General features: G+C 40.5%; 1 protein-coding gene across 11 annotated transcripts in view; it reads left to right on the top strand.

Annotated features, from left to right (window-relative positions):
- Positions 1-18,385, top strand: part of TP63 (tumor protein p63) — a 273,318-nt gene extending 254,933 nt beyond the window's left edge. For 7 of the 11 annotated variants that reach the window (XM_025286582.3, XM_025286573.3, XM_025286568.3 and 4 more), the window contains 4 exons: positions 7,887-8,044; positions 10,418-10,562; positions 12,156-12,249; positions 15,184-18,385. In XM_025286582.3, coding sequence (XP_025142367.1) covers positions 7,887-8,044; positions 10,418-10,562; positions 12,156-12,249; positions 15,184-15,480 — 694 coding nt within the window. In that variant the 3' untranslated portion in view covers positions 15,481-18,385. Of the gene's footprint in view, positions 1-1,206; positions 2,636-7,886; positions 8,045-10,417; positions 10,563-12,155; positions 12,250-15,183 lie in introns of those variants that run through there. The other 4 variants (XM_025286600.3, XM_025286597.3, XM_025286595.3 and 1 more) reach the window with 3 other exon arrangements.
- The last annotated feature ends 3,259 nt before the right edge of the window (positions 18,386-21,644 follow it).

The raw sequence follows: 21,644 nt of genomic DNA, 5'->3' as shown, positions 1-21,644 counted from the left end.
CCGGTAATGATGAAAAATAAACTCAAATTAATTAAGTTCAGATAGATTAACTCACTTTTCTAAGTTCTTATGTCTCACTGCAGAACTTTTCTCAGTTTTAGGTCTCAGTGTGTGCCCCTCTGGTCCAGACACTTTTATCATAAGTGAAAGATGATTTCTGCATGTTGTCTCATTCAACCCTTTGTCCAAGAGAAGCCCCAAGATGTAGTATCCACACAAAAAGTCATAGCCATTGTTCTTTAGTTGGTAATAAATTACTTCCCTACTATTAAGAAGTTGTATCCTGGCATCTCCTTTAAGATGATCCCAATTCTTGCTGGTGAGACGATTTACTAAATCTCAGTCCTGACCAAGGGAAAATGGCTTTGTTCCTTTGCAAGGAATAACCAAATGTGACTCAAAAGCCATCAGGGCAGCAATTCCCTAACAGCTTGTGAGGTTGCACAACCTTTAGCAAAATAAAAGGATTTGTTCCTGGCATCCTTGAGCATAATTGATTTCTTCTTTATGCAAAAGTTGCTTTCATGAGTTTGATATGTGCATTTCTAGGCCAAGTTTGTGACTGAAAGGATTAAGATACTTATCCATTGCAATCTGGGCACATACAAAATGCTCATTAATAGTTCTTTACAAAGGCAGGATGATGCAGCCCCCAGACTGATAAGATCATATTTCTTCATACTTCACACTTAGGCTAGACAGGAACAGTAATGAGGCATTATAATTGGGCAGATGACATTTTACAAAAGATTGAAGTTACTTCTTGTCTCTGCATTCCTTTTGCAATTAATTGCGTCCAATATGCCAAATGATGTACTAAGCATCATGACCTACCTTGTCTCAGTAGTCCTCAACTGAATCACTTATGGAACTTCTTAAAACTATATATATGCTTGGGTTCCAGCCTGGTCTCAGAAAGGATCTGGAAAAAAAATGCCTTTTTTAATAAAAATTTCCACAAGTGATTCTCAGAGTTCTGGATAACTACCACTACCTTTTCTCATTTCTTCTTCTTCTTCAAAATCTTGAAATGTCATCTCTGAGTGATTTTAAAGGTAAAGAGAGAGGGATAAAAATAGCCTTGCAGGCATTCTGTTCTCTGTACTATGATCATGAAGGTAGAAGGATGTGTTTCTGCATTCAATGGATTTGAATATGTGAAGTCCTAAGCCTTCATCTTTTCTTTTCTCTGGTTCCTCTCTGCAGTCTCCTTTCAGCCTGCTTCAGGAATGAGCTTGTGGAGCCGCGGAGAGAAACCCCGAGACAATCTGACGCCTTCTTTAGACATTCCAGTCCCCCAAATCGATCAGTGTACCCATAGAGCCCCATCTCTGTATTTTGAGTGTGTGTGTTTATTGTGTTTCTGTGTGTGTGAGAAAGTGTGTGTGTGAGAGTGTGTGTGTGTGTGTGTGTGTGTGTGCGTGCGTACACGTGCGTGCATGTGTGTGTATCCAGCCCTCGTAACCAGGACTTGAAGACACTTTGGCTCAGAGACCCAACTGCTCAAAGGCACACAGCCATTAGTGAGAAAATCTCTGAAGGGACTCAAAACTGTACAAGAAAGGAAGTTTTCTGCAGATTCTGTATCCTTAGATCTAGTATGGGTCTGTCAGGAACCCCTGTATTTGTGAGCTTTTGTGTTGTTTCTCGGGAGGGAGGAGCTCAGGCTGGGACGAGGGGCATTACAATGTTTATTGGAACCCTTTTCTGTTACCTTCTGTTGTTTCTGAAACTCATGAAGAAGCTCTTGAGCAGGTCTCAAACTTAGATGTCTTTTTAAGAAAAGGAGAAAAAAAGTTGTTATTGTCTGTGGGTGGCTGAGAGACTCAGTCAGGCCCTTTTAATGCTGGTCATGCAATGATACTGCAAATAGTAACAAGCTAAGGTATCAAATGTACTGCTGGGCAGAGAGGTGATAACTACCACGAGTAGCCACTGTAGGGGATGATTCTTTTCTTCTTTTTGAGAACTTACATCATCAGTATCTTCCCCTCATATGTAGTAGAAAGTTCATTAATGCTGTGTCAGACCCTGAACTAACAACCCATGTCAGCATCTGATGTGATAGACTCTCTTCCTTGCTCCTGGAAACCCTGGAGATCTATCCCTCCAAATTGGGGTTTGGACCCCAAGGAAAGTAAACCTGTTTTGTCATTTTAAGAAGAGGGTAAAACTACCCTGGTGATATTCTTCCAGGCAGTCATATATCATTCGTCAATGCCCAAAGTGGAATTCAACATCCTAACACCAAATCTATGAATAACATCTCTGGAGTTCCTGTCCCTCAGTCTGACCCTAAAGTCACCCATATCACTAACATTGTTCAAACTGTCTTGTCAAGGACACTTAGGTTTTGTCTAAGTGATGTCCAAGTAAACACATGTTAAAGTCAACCCTCCTGGCCCAAATATTAGAGTTGATGACTTTTCTTTTTTTGGTTCAGTGAGTTTAGAGAATCTATTTATTTCCATTTTAAAATCATATTTAAAAATAATAATATAAAGACTTAAAAAATCTTCTCCCCACAGCAGGTCACAGCTCTTTATTCTGTGTCACCACAGCAATGATTTCTCGTTATTGAGGCTGTTGCTTTATGGATGTGTGATTTTAATTTTCAATAAACTTTTGCATCTTGGTTTATCTTGCAGTTTTCCTTTTCTGTCTCTTGCTTTTTTAAAAATCTCTGAAGTGCTAGAATATTTTCACTTAAGTGCTGATGTTCCATGTGTAAGTCAAAAGAGCAAGCAGAATAGGTCATTTTGGTTCTGTCTACACTATTGCCAGTAGTTGCTATTTTTATTTAAGATACTCGGTATCAAGGTCATCAATCTGAAAAACAAATTTCAATGCCAACACTAACTTGAAAATATGTTTAGCCCTGTGCATGTTAAATTTCATCATAAAGAGCTAGACCCTTATAATATCATTTGTTTACATCTCTGAACAAGTCTCAAGTTATATCTTCAGCTGCCAAGTTCTTTAGAAGAAATTTAAATCAAATTCCAATTTATTAAATATTTTGGCTTCTGTGACAAAGGCCATAGAAAATATCCAGAAATCTGTAGTGGAACTTGTTGTCCAATGCTTTAAAAAAAAAAATTACAGTTTCTGATCTTTGAGTAACTCTTTTTTAAAACTTCAAAAACTATTTTTCTAATGAAAAATAGTATAGTCGCTTAGAAAAGCACGTAAGAAAAAACTTGTTTATGTTTGAGATAAAAGTAGAATAGTGAAATCAGATTATCTTGTTACATTGGGACAAGTTTCACTTTCCTTTTAAGGAATTCACAAATTCCTTAAAGGGTGAGTAAATGTGTTTAGTTTTTTAACATTTGCACTTTCTTTCAGACTTTTTTTTCAGAAATTCACTCTATGGAAGTTTTTAATGTGTTTGTAATGATGTTTATATACATGCATATATGTGAGCTGATGGAACATATTTTATAATTACAGTTGATCTAGCTGGGGAAGAAATACTGTCTTTTGTCTTTAGAAGCAAAATTCCCCAGATAGGGAGAAAAGTTACATGCGGGATGGTACTGGGCAGAATTTCCAAGAGGAACCATTCCTTTTCTCATGTTCCATGTCTTTCCGCCCACCCCACCCCCCTTTTTTTTTTGACCCCCTCTCATACCTGTGGTGTTTCCAGGATCTGAGACTGCACTCCAGCAATGGTTTGGTAAGATAGTTTCACCCTGATACATTGCCAGATTCCACTAGAGAGTTATCTTTTCTTTAGCAATGGAAGATTGAAGGACACAGAAGGAATCCTTTGGTGGAATTCTAGGCATCTCCAGCAAAGCGGTGAAGACTTTGAATTTGTGTCTTCTCAAGAATCTTAACTCTCTGCCACATAGATACTCGCTAGACTCAGAATCTGGAAACCTGATTTCAATCCTGGATGATCCTAAAGCTCTCTTGTGGTTCTGAGATATGGGATTTTATTCCTAGAAATGTACACAGAAACCTACGTTATCCACATTAAGAACCAGAACTTGATTTTACCAGGGCTTCTACTCAAAACTAGAAATACATGGAACATACCTTTTCTAATTTTTGTATGTTGGATTTCTGAAAAAATCTAAAGTGCCTCTAGAGAAAATGACCTGAGGCTTACACCTTGTTATTTTTCTGGGGATATCTATATTCTGACTTTTTCCATTTAGTGTGTGTGTATTGTGTGTGTGCACATTTTCTTTCTTGAGTGGGGACAGAAACCATAACAGCACAGGTTATGTTGTCTCTGAACACTTTTTCCATCTCTTCATATGCCCCAGCAGTATTTAGGATTGTCTGCTCAAACATTGTGACATTATATTTGTAAAGGAAAAAAAAAGTTGTTCTTGAAGGCCTTTAAATTGGTTATGATTTTTTTCAGCTTTGCTCCCTTTTCCAGAGCACATAGAGATGTTCAGAATATTTTCTACATCAGACATACAAGCTTATAATAAACAGATGACCACAACCTTTCTCCTTGTAGCTTTAACACTCACTTCAGCATTAAAGGAGATGCATTCAAAGTTTCTGAACTTTTCAGACTCTCTTATTCTTATTCATCTCTTCACTCTAATTTCTGGATTTGTCCAGCTAAGAGTCCTTGCCACTTCTTCCTATTAATTCTTAAACTGACACCTCTTATCCCCTTGACTACACACTAAAGTATGAAACATTTGGAGCTGGAGGAGAAGAGCAAAAGGCAGCAATGTCTCTTGAGCACCTACAATTTACAGGACAATATCCAGGAGTCTTACATAATCTGATTTAATCTCCATAGCAAGTCTTCTGGAGTGAGTGTAATACCTGTTCTACAGATTAAGAAAATGAGACTGGAGAGACTTGTATAAAACCCAAAATCCCTTAACTGATTTGTGTCAGATCTAAAATATTAACCCAGATATTGTGATTGGCTCCAAAATTCATGTTCCTTCTTTGTTCATCTATGATTTGTGACCTACCTTCCTTAAAAATAGTTTAGGTGGCTTAAAATGAACTAATAAAATTACAGAAAAATAAAGACCACAAAGAGAACAGGAGAAGGGAATTGTAATAGGATGTGGAAGAAGGCATTCACTATAATTAAGGGTCCAGGGAAAATTCAGAGCTTTTAAATACACTTTCACTTTCCTAGTGGTGGACATTAATGCTTCAAGGAACATTTCCATTAGTTCTTGCTGTACATGTGACTGATTGGGGAGGGTAAGAGGGATAAGTAGACATTTCTTTAGGTTACAGAGGACCAGTCTGCCTCTGGATTCTGGGCAACCGGGCATCTTTGTCACTTTGTGGTGGGTAAAGATAAAGGAAGAAGCACCTAGTGAAGTTTCTCTTGGTCATCCTGCTATGAGCTTTCTTGCACTTCAATATGGACTTAACAGATGTTCCTAGGTATATTCAAACGTGTTGACTCATGCAAGGCTTCTACACAGGGGTGGAGTGGACCTGGGGATAGCTAGGACTCCCTTTACTATATCCTTTGTTCCATGCTTTATCTCACCCTCTTATGCTTCTCTCACTACTTCACCTACTTCTTGATTATGTAACCTATTGCACTGTCTTACTTCTGGGAAGGTGCCACAGAATGAAAGGAAATGCTTTGGACTAAGAGAAGAGCCCTCTCAGCTCATCATTTAGAGCCATGTGTGACTTGGGTCCATTTTTCCTTAGAGTATTATATTTACCCACCTGTACAACAGGCATTATCGTTTCTGCCCATCGCTACCCTGACGTCCCATGTCCATCTGTGACTCATTCAGAGAATGGATAAAAGAGAGCTTGGTAACCTGAAGAATCTTACAATTGGGAGAGTTTATTATATAAACAGCTGTTTATACAACAAGGATCTAAACTTGTCTTCTTGAGGAAGGCTAAAGTGAGAAATCAGTACCCTCTCGCTTTAAGGCAGCAATTGTAAAATACAGCTGAATTGTCAATTGCACGTTAATTGTTGTGTTCATTTATGCAAATATAGCCTATTATTTGAATTCCTCTAGCCAAGGCTGTTCAGTGATATGGAATGGAGGCTTCCATGTTTTGTGTAATTATGGAGGATGCAGAGTGGCAGCTTTGAAGTCCAAGCCTAGCACTTCTGTAGCACTCAGGTGTTCAAGCCACTTGTTATTTTTTCAGACATTATTATACCATGCTTGTTTGGAGCTTGGATTCATGTACAGAGCCTTCTAAATCTGATATACACACAAACAAAACTTGACTATACAAGTTTGTATGGCTCCAACAGGGAGGAGACAAATAGGAACAAAATAATACATCTTATTTGAAAAGTGTCATAGGGGAGGTTTTCCCCTTTTACATGCTCAACCCAATCTGCATTTTATGGGCACAGATTACTCACTGTAAGTGTCTGATAGTGTGTACAATTCTTCCTTATCTTATCTTGTTCAGTTATCACCATAGCTCTACAAGGTTGGTTGGATTATAATCACCATATATCCTCTATTCTATGAGCTTCTCAAAGATGAGATAATTTCTTATGAGTTTCCCCATGTCCAGCATCTAACTCATGCAATAGGTATATATATATATATTTAGTTTACATACATTTTAGTTTTCTGGTGAGGGATGTTTACTGGCTTGCACAGAGACCTATAGATTTCTAATATATGCTGAAGGAAGACTCAAGTCTTGAATTTCTGACTCCATATCCCCTAATTCTGGTAGAAATCACTAGTTCTATATTCAAAGTCAGGAATGGCAGCTGAATAGGGAATATCGTATATAATATAATACATAGTGCTGTGTACATTCTCAGTCGCTGCAGTCCTGTCTGACTCTTTGTCACACCATGGACCATAGCCCACCATGCTCCTCTGTCCATGGGATTTTCCCAGCAAGAATACTAGAGTGGGTTGCCATGCCCGCCTCCAGGGGATCTTCCTGACCCAGAGACTGAACCCCTGTCTTCTGCATCTCCTGCATTGCAGGTGGATTCTTCACCACTGTGCCACCAGGGAAGCCATAATACATAGTAGGACAAACCAATTCTAGTTAGTTTGCAAATCAAAGTCATGCTGAATGGAAAACTGTGTTTCTTCTTCCCTTTGTAAGAGACACAGATTTGATCTCTCAGTGGGGAAGATCCCCTGGAGTAGGAAATGACAACCCACTCCAGTGTTCTTGCCTGAAAAATCCTGTGGACAGAGGAACCTGGCAGGCTACAGTTTATGATGTCATAAAGAGACAAACACAACTGAGTACCTATGCACGCGCGCGCACACACACACACACACGCCCCAGAGACTTGTGGAAGCTTAACAGAACAGTTGTTTGGACTCTCAGATTCCCTCTGTGTAGAGAGGCTGTTGGTATTCTGATGGGCTCCCTCATGGCCCAGGAACAGCTAAGCTGAGAAAGCATGTTTCCGTGTTGAGGCCTCTGCATGATGGCTGCCAAATGCCCTGTTTGATTGGCTTTATGGTTACTTTATTCATATCCCAAATTGCCAAGCTCCAGCTATAGGTGAAACACCTCAGCCACAATTTGAGCTCGCCATCTCCATGTCTTTCATAAGCCTTTGGGTCTTCACTCAGTTCTTTTCCCTTTTTGATTTTCACATTGAGAGGGATGGAGAAAACAAAAGGGGGAAAAGAAGATGCAATGATTTCCCCTCTCACAAAGGAGATGCTTTAGGAAGATACTCATCTCTGTCCTGTAGTCACATAGGAAACACGATATGATGATAGCTTTGTGATCCCTGCCAAGGCAGGAGAGGTTCTCAAATGGAAACACAAATAAGTTCCTGTCATTGCTCTGGAGGAATATTTTACACCTATATAGTTAGGGCCATGTTTTAGTCTGAGACCTGTTGGAAATGACCGGTCCCCACTCCTCAGCATCCTGTGCTTACCATACTTCCATGTTTGTGTTCCCAGGACCTCGATGCAGTCTCAGTCTTCCTACGGTAACAGCTCCCCACCTCTGAACAAAATGAACAGCATGAACAAGCTGCCTTCCGTGAGCCAGCTTATCAACCCTCAGCAGCGCAACGCCCTCACTCCCACCACCATTCCTGATGGCATGGGAGCCAACAGTAAGAACATCTCCCTTGAGCTGCAGCTGGAGGACCAGCAGGGCTAGTGTAGGGGAAGACTCTGCTCTGGGGTCAGGGAAGGCTTGCTCTGAATGTATGGAGGCACAGAGAGAAGCTGAGTGGCTTAAACTTCTCTTGGGCAAAGTTGTCTCACTTTTAAGATCTATGACTCATTAAAAAGCACATTGGTAGAGAAGGAGAAGGCTATTCCTTTAGTAGGGATAAGGATATCTGTGGAAAGAACAGTCTGCTTCCTGCCAACCCAGATGGGGACCCACCTTCTGCAAACTTTGAGATTATCGGTAGGAAAAATGGCCAACGTGTTGGAAGCAGCATAGTGTGGTGGACTTAAAATCTAGAAAAACAGATTGTAGTCTGGACTCTATTGCAGTATTAGCTGTGTAACTCTGGACAAGTCACCTCTCTGATCTAATGCTCAGTTTTCCATTCATAAAATTATCACTCTGCACACTTAGCAGTTTATCAGTCTGTAACTCCACACTTTTGGTCTTCTCAACTCGTCCCCTTCATCCCATACACAGTTATTAAAGAATCAACATAAGGAAACGAGCCTTCCTGTTATTTACTCACACACAGATTCCTCATATCAACTAAGTATAACTATAAGAGAAAATGTGTGAATTGAGCCTGGAAATGGATGATGATCAGTACATAGCTTTGCTATAAATATAATTAGCTTGTCCACTAGAACTTAATCTAGCAGAGTGGATATCCAAACTTGAAAGAAGAAAAAAAAAAAAATAGCAAACACACAGTGAGATGGTAAAAATACAAAAAGGTTACAAAGCCTAAATACATCCCATGTGTCTTGTAATCACCCTCATAAAGCAGTGCCTCAGTCTTATCCTAGAAATCCTCATGTTTTTTATCAATCCTTCAAATTTGCATTTCACTGTTGCCTTGTAGAGACTGGGTTTTCTTTTTTTTTAACTTTTTATTTTGTATTGGCGTATAGCTGATTAATAGCGTTGTAACAGTTTCAAGGTATACAGCAAAAGGACTCAGCTACACATATACATGTACCCATTCTTCTCCAAACTCTGCTCCTATCCAGGCAGGGAGGCTCGGATTGTGACTCTCTCTGGTTCTGATAGCACCTGTTCAGACTGTATTGACATCAGAGGTATATGAGGTCTGGTTCCTTGGTATGGCAATGCAGACATTAGAGCCAGACCACTCTCTCGCTAGTGACAAATACATCCTAAGAATAAACCTGACCCCTCAATAGATCTACTACTTTGGCAATAAAAGGAGAAGGAACCATTTATTATTATTATTATTTATTTATTTATTTTTTTTTTTTGCTTTCTCTCTGATAAGATCTTAGAGTCCTCAGCTTTGTTTTGAGATGACAAAATAGTGAAAGTGGTAATGATCCTTCACATTTGTGTAGCAGTTCGTGTCCTTTTTTCCTTATTTATGCTTAATAATTTTCCTCTGGTGGCATCAGGAAAGTCAGAGGGGAACTGATGAGATGTTCTTGGCTTGTGCTCTCTAGCTGACTAGCTGGTGGTAGAGGCCTTTCCCCTTTGGTAAACTACAATTCACTAAAATAGAAGCAAATTACCTTCATCTTTTTGTGGACATGTTATTTTGCTTTATATTATTTTATACCTAAAAACAAAATCTGTTTCATAATTATTATTGGTATTGAGCTTTTCTTCTCTATAAGTGAGTGTTTACAGTTTGTTCTTTAGTAAGAAACCAGTCCAAGTTGGTGTCGTTCCCACACGTAATCCTGAAATGGACTAGAAAAAAAGAGCTAGGGTCTTTCATTGCCTCCTTCCTTCTGAGACATTTGGTTCCCTACGAATACTGCAGTGAATTCTCTCATTCCCAAACCAGTATCCCAAAGGGCCCTTTCTCATTCACGGATGTGTTCATTTGTTCACATAACTTAAGTTTCCTGGGCATCTGCTCTATGCCAGGCACTGTGCTTGGGTCTCCGGGGAACCAGACATGCATCAGGTCTAATCTCCATGCTTAAAGAGATTAGCCTAGTGAAGGAGGCAGAAATATAACTCAGGAAGGCAAATACAAAGAGAACTGTATTAACATCAGGAGCAGCAAGTATTAGAAGGAGACAGAGCAGTAGAAGTAGAAAACAGAATGGGAAGAGATTGTTCTAAGAGAATGTACCATGGTCAAGAACTATGTCATTAGTTTGGAGTTTGGTAACTCTTCTGTTCAGTGAGATGCAGGGTGCTTAGAGGGGTGTAGTAAGAGATAAGACTGGAAAGGAAGGTTGGTAGAGTAGGCCCTTGGTAACGTTAAACCAGGTGAGATGGACCACTGGGATGGTGGTATGTGATAACAGCAGTAACCCTCTCTGTTCCTCCTGCTTCTGTTCAGTTCCTATGATGGGCACCCACATGCCAATGGCTGGAGACATGAATGGACTCAGCCCCACCCAGGCCCTCCCTCCCCCACTCTCCATGCCATCCACCTCCCACTGCACCCCCCCACCTCCGTACCCCACAGATTGCAGCCTTGTCAGGTGAGTCCACAGCATGTCCCCTGGGGGCCTGTCCTAAGCATCTCTGGGTGGTGGAGGGTGGACACTGTCAAAGTTAATAGCATAGTTGGAAAGAAAGCAAGCAACTCTGTGGTTCAAGTTCAGTTATCTCTAATCTATGGAGTCATCAGTAGTATTTAATCAAAGCAACCATAATAATCAACATGGGAAAAAGTGAAAATATGAGTTTATAGGCATATAAGTGTCCATGCCTGTTTTCTCCATCTTCACTTATTCCCTTACTCCTCCATCATATTTTTACAGTCAGTTGTGACCTTTAAATTGGTGCTCAGGGCTGGGGTTCCCAAAAGGGCAGTCAACTTGCTATCTTGCTCCCTTTCCTGCTCTCTAGGCCTCATAGCTCTCAACCGCCATGGGATCATTATTTTGAAGCTGGATGTCCATCAAAAGGTTTGAATGTTAGCAAAAATGACAGGGACTCTCAAGAAGCCAGTGGCCTCTTCTGCTTTGTCATATGAGAAACAGGGACATTCCAGGAAAGGGAGTTCAGATAGCTAGAAGAAAGCCATGAAGCCTAGAAATTTGTTTCCAGCAGAGGCAAGTGTAGGTATCCAAATCTCATGCCTGTTGCCTATCATCTGCTCGTGCTTCATGTGCAGAAGGACTTTTTCACTTGACTGCTGGAATAATAGGTGTTGGTTCCCACATGACTGATGCAGCAGCATTAGCAGTGTCAGTCAGAAAGATGGCCAAGTGCATGTCTCATCTCATCCAGTATTTGGCTCTGTGATGATTGTGGTACCATTTATCTGAGACCAGGAAAGAAAAGAAGGGGATCTGTATTCTGAAGAGGACATAAATCAGAAAGCATTGATGACTGCACAGTATAGTGGCCCACAATTTTTCCTTAGCCACATAAACCATTCTCAGAAACCTCAGATACAAACAATCAAAGTGGAGACGCTATTTTTGAAGTAAAGAGCCAGGAGGCAAGAGGACTGGAAACCTGAGCACTGGACTCCTTCCTTTCACCCCCTGCAATGGCTCCTAAGGCACTGATATGCAACCCATGGAACTCCACTCATCCACCATTTGAAAAATCTCTGCTCTGCAGGAATCCTTGAACAGTTGACTTTAATCTCTGTAGATCTAAATTAAAGTTCATGTCACTGCTGCTGCTGCTGCTAAGTCGCTTCAGTCGTGTCCGACACTGTGCGACCCCAGAGATGGCAGCCCACCAGGCTCCCCCGTCCCTGGGATTCTCCAGGCAAGAACACTGGAGTGGGTTGCCATTTCCTTCTCCAATGCATGAAAGTGAAAAGTGAAAGTGAAGTCGCTCAGTCGTGTCCGACTCTTAGCGACGCCATGGACTGTAGCCCACCAGGCTCCTCCATCCATGGGATTTTCCAGGCAAGAGTACTGGAGTGGGGTGCCATTGCCTTGTAATCACTCCCAAACCTCCAATCCAAGGCCCCACATATATTTTATATACCCCTAGTCTCTTCTGTAGGGCATCCCAGGGGAAAATGTTGGGTTTTCCTTTATCTTGCCAATGCAGTTGGGGTGAACTTTCTTTTTCTGTTTCCTCCTTCCTCTTCCCTCCTCCCTCTGCAGTTTCTTAGCGAGGTTGGGCTGTTCATCATGTCTGGACTATTTCACGACCCAGGGGCTGACCACCATCTATCAGATTGAGCATTACTCCATGGATGTAAGTAACTGTTAGACTTTTCTCTTGAGTTTTATTTCTTAATTTCCTCCCTCTGGTGACATCCACCTTGTAATTGAATCCCCTCTGTTTCTCAATCCTCCATTTTGATGAAACGCATAACTATATTAGAAAGATCCTCAGACCTCCACCTCTACATTTGAGAAGTTCAGGACTCAGCCATCTTCAGCTTGTCTGATCAGTCAGCAGTCTTCTATTACATGCATACTATGTGCAGAGTAGGAAAAAGATCTGATTCCCACCTTCAAGGAATATATGATCTCTGAAGAGTTCAGAGGACTTTCTGGAAGTTCTCATTAATTGGTATAAGATCCCAGGGAGAATAGCAGGAAGCTAGTGATGTTATTTTCACTTTAAAACATGGGGAGACAACAATATAGTCATTTGTGTGGATTAGTTGATGTCAGAACCAGGAATAGAACCCTGAGGTGTAAGCGTCTGGCCTTTCACCCTATTAATTGAACTTTTCTGCCTTTCCTTAAAATAGGACATGATAAGGGATTGAGTAGTGTCTCTCAATAAGAACCATATGTTTGTTCATGATCAAATGTACCAGAATAGGGTCCAGGCATACCTGACCACTGGGAAAGATCACTGGTTATGGGTTCAAGTCCCAGCCGTGCTTTTTAGTGGTGATAAGAACATGGTGTAATCACTTTGCTTCTCTGGGTCTCAGTTAATCAAATTGGGTTCAAAATCACTGCCTTCTGGCTTTGATAACCTTTAGAGCAACCTGGATGGGAGGGAACTTATTCTTGCTTCTACAGTACCTCTTGAACTACTGCTCACGTGGGAGGGAGCTCATTTCATTCTGGTTTACAGCAATCTGGTTTTTCTCCCAGGCTACGCTATATGCTGCTCTGTTTGGGGTTCACTCTCCTCCCTTCTAGCTTCCAGAGGGCCCTTTGGGCTGGTGGAAGAAGATATTCTCTGCCTCTGCTGCTGCTTTTGTAGTTGAGACCTCTTTTTGCCCCCTTCCTTGAGCACCGATGCCAGAGACAGCCCATGCAGTGTAAGAACACCCCTGCCCTATGGTAATGAGCACATGCTGCACTGCCCCTATGCCCGCCCTTCTTTACCCCTCAATCACCCCTGGCTGCTGCTCCCTAATGGAAGAAATTACAAGTAAAAGCCACATAGAAAGCTTTAGGAGTATGTTCCAACAGGTTTCTGAGAACTTCACAATGATGTCCATCCATTGAAGGCAGTTTGACACAAGTCATTGTGTTGCGCCGTGTTTGAGAACCTTACATGATTGAACAGGAACTTTGTCCCTTCCTTATATTTGTAAAGCTTTGTCTTCCACTTACTTCTCCCCAATGGGGACTGGGTCAGGATGCCTCTTTGGTTGTTAGGATCTGCCGATGCTCTCCACAAGTCCATCTCTGCTGGTGTTAGCTAGGTCCTGAGCCAGGCTCTGGGCCACAGCTATCCCACCCATCAGGATAAGTTCAGATCTATCCAGAGAGTAATGCAGTTCAATGGAGCCTAGTTTACAAAGAGTTTTGGATTTATTTGGAGTTTCAGAAGCATACAGAGGTATGCTCACTTATCTATTTGTGGATTAACTTCTTTATAATGTATTTTCCTGCTAGAATAGGAAATTAGAGTACCCATACTGCTCATTTCCAAATTAAGAAATATTGGGAGGCTATCTAATTTCTGCATCCTCACTTCAGCTTCTTCCTCTTCATCACTGGAAATAGACACTTCCTTTTCAGCTTGTCTCTCAACACCAGTCTTAGTTACTTCACATACTTCCCTGGAAAGAATATGGTTAAATTTCAGTGTTTTTATAAGTATTCCCTCTAAGATGCAAGAATGGGTTAATCATGATATAACATAGTAATAATACAGATGACTGAGATTTACATAGTATGCTTTATAATGTGCAATATACTTTCACATCCACATTTGCATATGAGTCCACATTATATGTTGACCTAAAAAGGAATTGTATCCCATTTTGTCAATGAGGAAACTGAGGCCAGTAGGAAATAAATGACTTGAGGGAGGTCTAGAGCTAGTCAGTGACAGAATAAGAGCTTCTGCCGAGGTCTTCTGATGCCAAGCACAGTGTTCTTTCTACCTACCATGCTGCTCCATAAAAAATGCCAACCATCACTAAAACAGGCTAATGAAGTACTGATGCAGATAAACAGAGATACTACCACAGTTAGTTAAGATCAATCATCTTTGTAATGCCTTCTGCTCCTATCCATAGAACATGGACACATACTCTGTGTTTTGATACCCTGATTGATCCAAACACCAAAAGACCTTTTGACCATTAGGACAGTTACAGGTTCAGAGGCTGTCCTGAGTTCCCATTCACTTAATTGTATAATTTTAGATTTATCAACGTCTCTGACCTTCAGCTTTTCCATCTATAAAATAGGCATAATAATACCGACCACAAATCTTAGCATTAAATAGGATGGTGAATAAAAAAAGATTAATTGAATGCCTGGCATGTCGAAAGTATTTAGTATCTGTTAGTAATTTTTTTTTTTCCTATCTCCTCATATGAGAAGTGGTAGCATTCTATTAATATCTTTCTTCTAGTGATTAGAGCCAGGTAGATTTAAGAGTTGCCAGATTCCTTTACCTGATGTTTTTGTTTGGGGATTTTTGTTCTGTGATCTAAATATTACCTCTATTTTACCAATGAGGAAATGGAGACCAATAGAGCATAAATAAAATACTCTACAAGAACAGATGACACCTCAAGGCTGTATCTTTGTGCTTAGTTACATATATCTTGAAGATTCATAAAGAGCTGATTTTATTGCCGAATTTAGAGTTCAATAAATGCAGGTCAATTAAAGCGAAGCATTGGGGAGCCAAATGGTGTGGACTAAATGTCAATTTTTCTCTTTGTGCTAATTCTGCTGGATTCACTTCCATATTGCACAGGATTTGGCAAGTCTAAAAATCCCTGAGCAATTCCGACATGCCATCTGGAAAGGCATCCTGGACCACCGGCAGCTCCATGACTTCTCGTCCCCTCCCCACCTCCTGCGGACCCCAAGTGGTGCCTCCACAGTCAGCGTAGGCTCCAGTGAGACCCGGGGTGAGCGTGTCATTGACGCTGTGCGCTTCACCCTTCGCCAGACCATCTCCTTCCCACCCCGAGATGAGTGGAATGATTTCAACTTTGACATGGATTCTCGTCGCAACAAGCAACAGCGTATCAAAGAAGAGGGGGAGTGAGCTGAGCGTTGTGTTGCAGGCTCTTCCCATTTTCCCATCTGCTTACCCCCTATTCCCCCCACCCCCACAACCAGGCACTACTGCTTGTCCAGCCAAGCATTCTCCCTAGCTCCTCTCTTTCCTCTTTTCAGTCTGGTTTCCTAAGGGAAGGAGAAATAAGAGGCTGCGGTTTACCTAATGTCTGACCTGGCGCCTGATTCTGTTTCTGGCTTTAAGCCTTCAGCTCCCTTGTTTGCAGGACCGAAATTGTCATGGCTATGCAGAAGTGAGCAAAAAAGCAGTGGGTGTCTCCTTAAGCGGCAGAGAGGTCTCATTGACTTTTATAAAGCATTTTCACCCTTATAGTCTAAGACTATACATATAAATATATAAATATACAGTATGTATTTTTGGGTGGGGGCATTGAGTATTGCTTAAAATGTAATTTAAAGGAAAAAATGGAGTTGCACTTATCACCTTTTTTTTTTTTTCTAATTTACTTGTTTTGGATGGCTTATCTATAGGCCTTCTCTCAAAGTCAGCCATGAATGGTAGTAGGTATCTAGATCTTGATAGTATATGTGAGTGACAATGACATGTAGGTGCCTTCAGTTCTTTTGATGCTAAACACATGTTACACCCAACCTTTGGTTTGATCTATTTGTTATTATGTGGGTGAGACTGGATACCTATGTACACGATTCTCTACGTTGGTGTATTTTATGTTACTGATATCTCTACTACGGATGGTGGTTGCCTTCGGGGTGATACAGCTCAATCACAAGAAAAAGTCCATGTTTACACTATCACTCACCAGAAGAAAACAAATATCCTCCCTTGCTTTTGGTTGGGGTTGGGGAATGTGAATAACGGCCAAAATCCTTAAAAAGTCATTGCAACCAGTTCAGTAGCACCTGACACCATGTGTCCTGGTATATCAACAATCTCCTCATATTTAATGCCAGACACACCTTAACTCTCAGTATTTATTGGCAAAGCATTAGCTGCCAGTACAAAAGCTTGAAAACTAAATTTCACACCTAGATTGATTAACTCAATTACATATTTGCTACCCTTGTTTAAGGTTAGCAAATTAAGGTTGATTTGATTGGGATGAATGCACCTGTCTAGTTCTCGCAATAAACCTTTAATATGTATTAAGAATATCCAGGAAAAACAGGAATCTTACAGAGATATTGCATCTCCACTAAACAGTAAGAGATCTCAGTAAACCATGAATTGAAGCACTTGGAAGACTTTTTGAAACATAAATAGTATTATTTGGTAAATGTTTCCTCTAGTGACCCTCACATTCTATAAAATTCTGCTTATAAAGGCTTGTTGATCTTTCTGTCTTCAGGGTTTAAAATAGGGGTATTGATTTGGAAAATGTAAAATTATGAGATCAGTTTTCCTGTAGCATCAGTTGTATCACTAAATCACTTATCTTTTTGAATAATATTAATTTTACTTAGATTGAAAGTAACTGTGAGAACCCAACTTCCCGTCCATCTCTCTTCTGGACTGTGCACGTGCATAAAAATATCCCAACAGATTAGAGGGTAAGCTTTCCATTGGAGATGTTGCTTGAACCACACAAGCAGAGACTTCTCTTCAGATTCAAAAATAAAAGTGTAAATGGAGATATTCCTATACATCTTTTAGAAACATACTTTGTAGCAGATACTTTTTTTTCAATTCACAAAACGGAGTATTTTGTATATATTGCTAATGAGCTCTAAAAGCCTACTGTGCCTTTTGGTAAAGGGCTATCATTGCACATAAGCATCAAGTTTTATTTTAAAGTGCAAAAGGGCTAATGTGGCTCAAAAATATATGAGTTTCACCTGAAAAGTGTATATATATTTTGTGTGTGAAATTGCATACTTTGTGTTTTATTATCTTTCTCTCCTTGGGATAGTGGGTTTTCCAGAACCATCGTTGAGATTTTTTTTTATTTTTATTATTGTTTTTGTATTTTCATGGAAACACCATTTAGTGAAACTACAATGTCAAATTAAAAAAAAAAAATGCCATTACTGTAAGACGGGGGGAAGGGAAAGTTGTTTTTTTTATTATTTTTTTTTAATTTTGTATGTTAAAGAGAGTGAGTCCTTGATTTCAAAGTTTTATTGTGCATAAATGATAATAAGCACTGCTAATATGTGGAACAAGCATGCAAGTTTGAAAGCCTATTGATGGAAAGAATGAAAGCCGTGCCTTTGCAATGCTAGAAGGACAAATGGCTTCCTGGACTGTCCTGAGTGTTTGAATAAACATAGGACATCTGAGCTATCTCAGCACTATTCGGGTAGCACTAAGGACTCAAATTCCTGTACTGTACATCATGGGTTTGGCATGAGCCAAAGCGAGGCACAACTACTGGCCTCTCATATCCTGGTCGCAACTTAACGTTTTTTGAGTGTATGAGTAACTAGCATAAGGGGAGAAAGAATATTAAGGACAGACAAGGGGGCATGGGCTTAATGGAGTTCTAATGTGGTCTCATTACAGTACAGTTGGCTGAAGAATGGATACATTTTTGTTTGAAGTTGATTAGAAATGGAAATGGAAGATAGAACTTTCTTCATTAAATCCATTTACCTTTTGTTTTCTTGATATTCCCCTAAAATACAGTATGTGGGCTATTGAATGTTTAAGGGTTGCATTTTTTTTTATTATTTTTATAATTGTGAAAAATTAAGTCAATGCCAAATGTTTTATATGCTTTATTAACGTTTTTGAAAGTTTTTTTTTTTTCCTTATAGATGTGATGCTTTTTTTTTTTTTTTTTAAGTTTCAGTTGCTTGTCTTATGGAATTTGGGGCAATGGGCTTTGGATGAGCCAGAGGCAAATCCACAAGCCAATTTTGTTTGCCAGGACATGCAATAAAATTAAAAAATAAATAAAATTTGCATTGAGAAATGGTGGTGGTGTATGCATCTGTCTGTCTGCCTGCCTGTCTGGCCTTTGGCCTTATTTTTATTGAGGTAGAAGAAAAGATGCCAAGGATACCCAAGAAACATTAGAGAGATTCAAATATTGACACTTAACAAAAAAATCATTATTTTCTTATTTTCAGTTCAGTTCAGTCGCTCAGTTGTGTCTGACTCTGCGACCCCATGAATCGCAGCATGCCAGGCCTCCCTGTCCATCACCATCTTCCGGAGTTCACTCAGACTCACGTCCATCGAGTCAGTGATGCTATCCAGCCATCTCATCCTCTGTCGTCCCCTTCTCCTCTTGCCCCCAATCCCTCTCAGCATCAGAGTCTTTTCCAATGAGTCAACTCTTCACATGAGGTGGCCAAAGTACAGGAGTTTCACCTTGAGCATCATTCCTTCCAAAGAAATCCCGGGGCTGATCTCCTTCAGAATGGACTGGTTGGATCTCCTTGCAGTCCAAGGGACTCTCAAGAGTCTTCTCCAATACCACAGTTCAAAAGCATCAATTCTTCAGCGCTCAGCTTTATTCACAGTCCAACTCTCACATCCATACATGACCACTGGAAAAACCATAGCCTTGACTAGACGGACCTTTGTTGGCAAAGTAATGTCTCTGCTTTAAAAGATGCTATCTAGGTTGGTCATAACTTTCCTTCCAAGCAGTAATTGTCTTTTAATTTCATGGCTGCAATCACCATCTGCAGTGATCTTAGAGCCCCAAAAAATCAAGTCTGGCACTGTTTCCACTGTTTCCCCATCTATTTCCCATGAAGTGATGGGACCAGATGCCATGATCTTCGTTTTCTGAATGTTGAGCTTTAAGCCAACTTTTTCACTCTCCTCTTTCACTTTCATCAATAGGCTTTTGAGTTCCTCTTCACTTTCTGCCATAAGGGTGGTGTCATCTGCATATCTGAGGTTATTGATATTTCTCCCAGCAATCTTGATTCCAGCTTGTGCTTCTTCCAGTCCAGTGTTTCTCATGATGTATTCTGCATATAAGTTAAATAAGCAGGGTGACAATATACAGCCTTGATGTACTCCTTTTCCTATTTGGAACCAGTCTGTTGTTCCACGTCCAGTTCTAACTATTGCTTCCTGACCCACATACAAATTTCTCAAGAGGCAGGTCAGGTGATCTGGTATTCCCATCTCTTTCAGAATTTTCCACAGTTTATTGTGATCCACACAGTCAAAGGCTTTGGCATAGTCAATAAAGCAGAAATAGATGTTTTTCTGGAACTCTCTTGCTTTTTTGATGATCCAGCAGATGTTGGCAATTTGATCTCTGGTTCCTCTGCCTTTTCTAAAACCAGCTTGAACATCTGGAAGTTCACGGTTCACGTATTGCTGAAGCCTGGCTTGGAGAATTTTGAGCATTACTTTACTAATGTGTGAGATGAGTGCAATTGTGCAGTAGTTTGAGCATTCTTTGGTATTGCCTTTCTTTGGGATTGGAATGAAAACTGACCTTTTCCAGTCCTGTGGCCACTGCTGAGTTTTCCCAATTTGCTGGCATATTGAGTGCAGCACTTTCACAGCATCATCTTCCAGGATTTGAAATAGCTCAACTGGAATCCCATCACCTCCACTAGCTTTGTTCGTAGTGATGCTTTCTAAGGCCCACGTGACTTCATATTCCAGGATGTCTGGCTCTAGGTGAGTGATCACACCATCGTTATTATCTTGGTTGTGGAGATCTTTTTTGTACAGTTCTTCTGTGTATTCTTGCCACCTCTTCCTAATATCTTCTGCTTCTGTTAGGTCCATACCATTTCTGTCCTTTATCGAGCCCATCTTTGCATGAAATATTCCCTTGATATCTCTAATTTTCTTGAAGAGATCTCTAGTCTTTCCCATTCTGCTGTTTTCCTTTATTTCTTCGCATTGATCACAGAGGAAGGCTTTTTTATCCCTCCTTGCTATTCTTTGGAACTCTGCATTCAGATGCTTACATCTTTCCTTTTCTCCTTTGCTTTTCGCTTCTCTTCTTTTCACAGCTATTTGTAAGGCCTCCCCAGACAGCCATTTTGCTTTTTTGCATTTCTTTTCCATGGGGATGGTCTTGATCCCTGTCTCCTGTACAATGTCACGAACCTCAGTCCATAGTTCATTAGGCACTCTATCAGATCTAGTCCCTTAAATCTGTTTCTCACTTCCACTGTATAATCATAAGGGATTTTATTTAGGTCATACCTGAATGGTCTAGTGGTTTTCCCTACTTTCTTCAATTTCAGTCTGAATTTGGCAATAAGGAGTTCATGATCTGAGCCACAGTCAGCTCCTGGTCTTGTTTTTGCTGACCGTATAGAGCTTCTCCATCTTTGGCTGCAAAGAATATAATCAATCTGATTTCGGTGTTGACCATCTGGTGATGTCCATGTGTAGAGTCTTCTCTTGTGTTGTTGGAAGAGGGTGTTTGCTACGACCAGTGCATTTTCTTGCAAAACTCTATTAGCCTTTGCCCTGCTTCATTCCGTATTGCAAGGCCAAATTTGCCTGTTACTCCAGGTGTTTCTTGACTTCCGACTTTTGCATTCCAGTCCCCTATAATGAAAAGGACATCTTTTTTGGGTGTTAGTTCTAAAAGGTCTTGTAGGTCTTCATTGAACTGTTCAACTTCAACTTCTTCAGCATTACTGGTTGGGGCATAGACTTGGATTACTGTGATATTGAATGGTTCGCCTTGGAAACGAACAGAAATCATTCTGTTGTTTTTGAGATTGCATCCAAGTACTGCATTTCAGACTCTTTTGTTGACCATGATGGCTACTCCATTTCTTCTGAGGGATTCCTGCCCACAGTAGCAGATATAATGGTCATCTGAGTTAAATTCACCCATTCCAGTCCATCTGAGTTCGCTGATTCCTAGAATGTCGACGTTCACTCTCGCCATCTCTTGTTTGACCACTTCCAATTTGCCTTGATTCATGGACCTGACATTCCAGGTTCCTATGCAATATTGCTCTTTACAGCATCGGACCTTGCTTCTATCACCAGTCACATCCACAACTGGGTATTGTTTTTGCTTTGGCTCCATCCCTTCATTCTTTCTGGAGTTATTTCTCCACTGATCTCCAATAGCATATTGGGCACCTACCGACCTGGGGAGTTCCTCTTTCAGTATCCTATCATTTTGCCTTTTCATACTGTTCATGGGGTTCTCAAGGCAAGAATACTGAAGTGGTTTGCCATTCCCTTCTCCAGTGGACCACATTCTGTCAGACCTCTCCACCATG

The sequence above is a fragment of the Bubalus bubalis genome, chromosome 1 (genome assembly GCF_019923935.1).
Source record: "Bubalus bubalis isolate 160015118507 breed Murrah chromosome 1, NDDB_SH_1, whole genome shotgun sequence".
In the NCBI taxonomy this organism is placed as follows: domain Eukaryota; kingdom Metazoa; phylum Chordata; class Mammalia; order Artiodactyla; family Bovidae; genus Bubalus; species Bubalus bubalis.
Note: the sequence above shows the minus strand (reverse complement) of the source record. Positions and strands in the feature narration are given on the sequence as shown.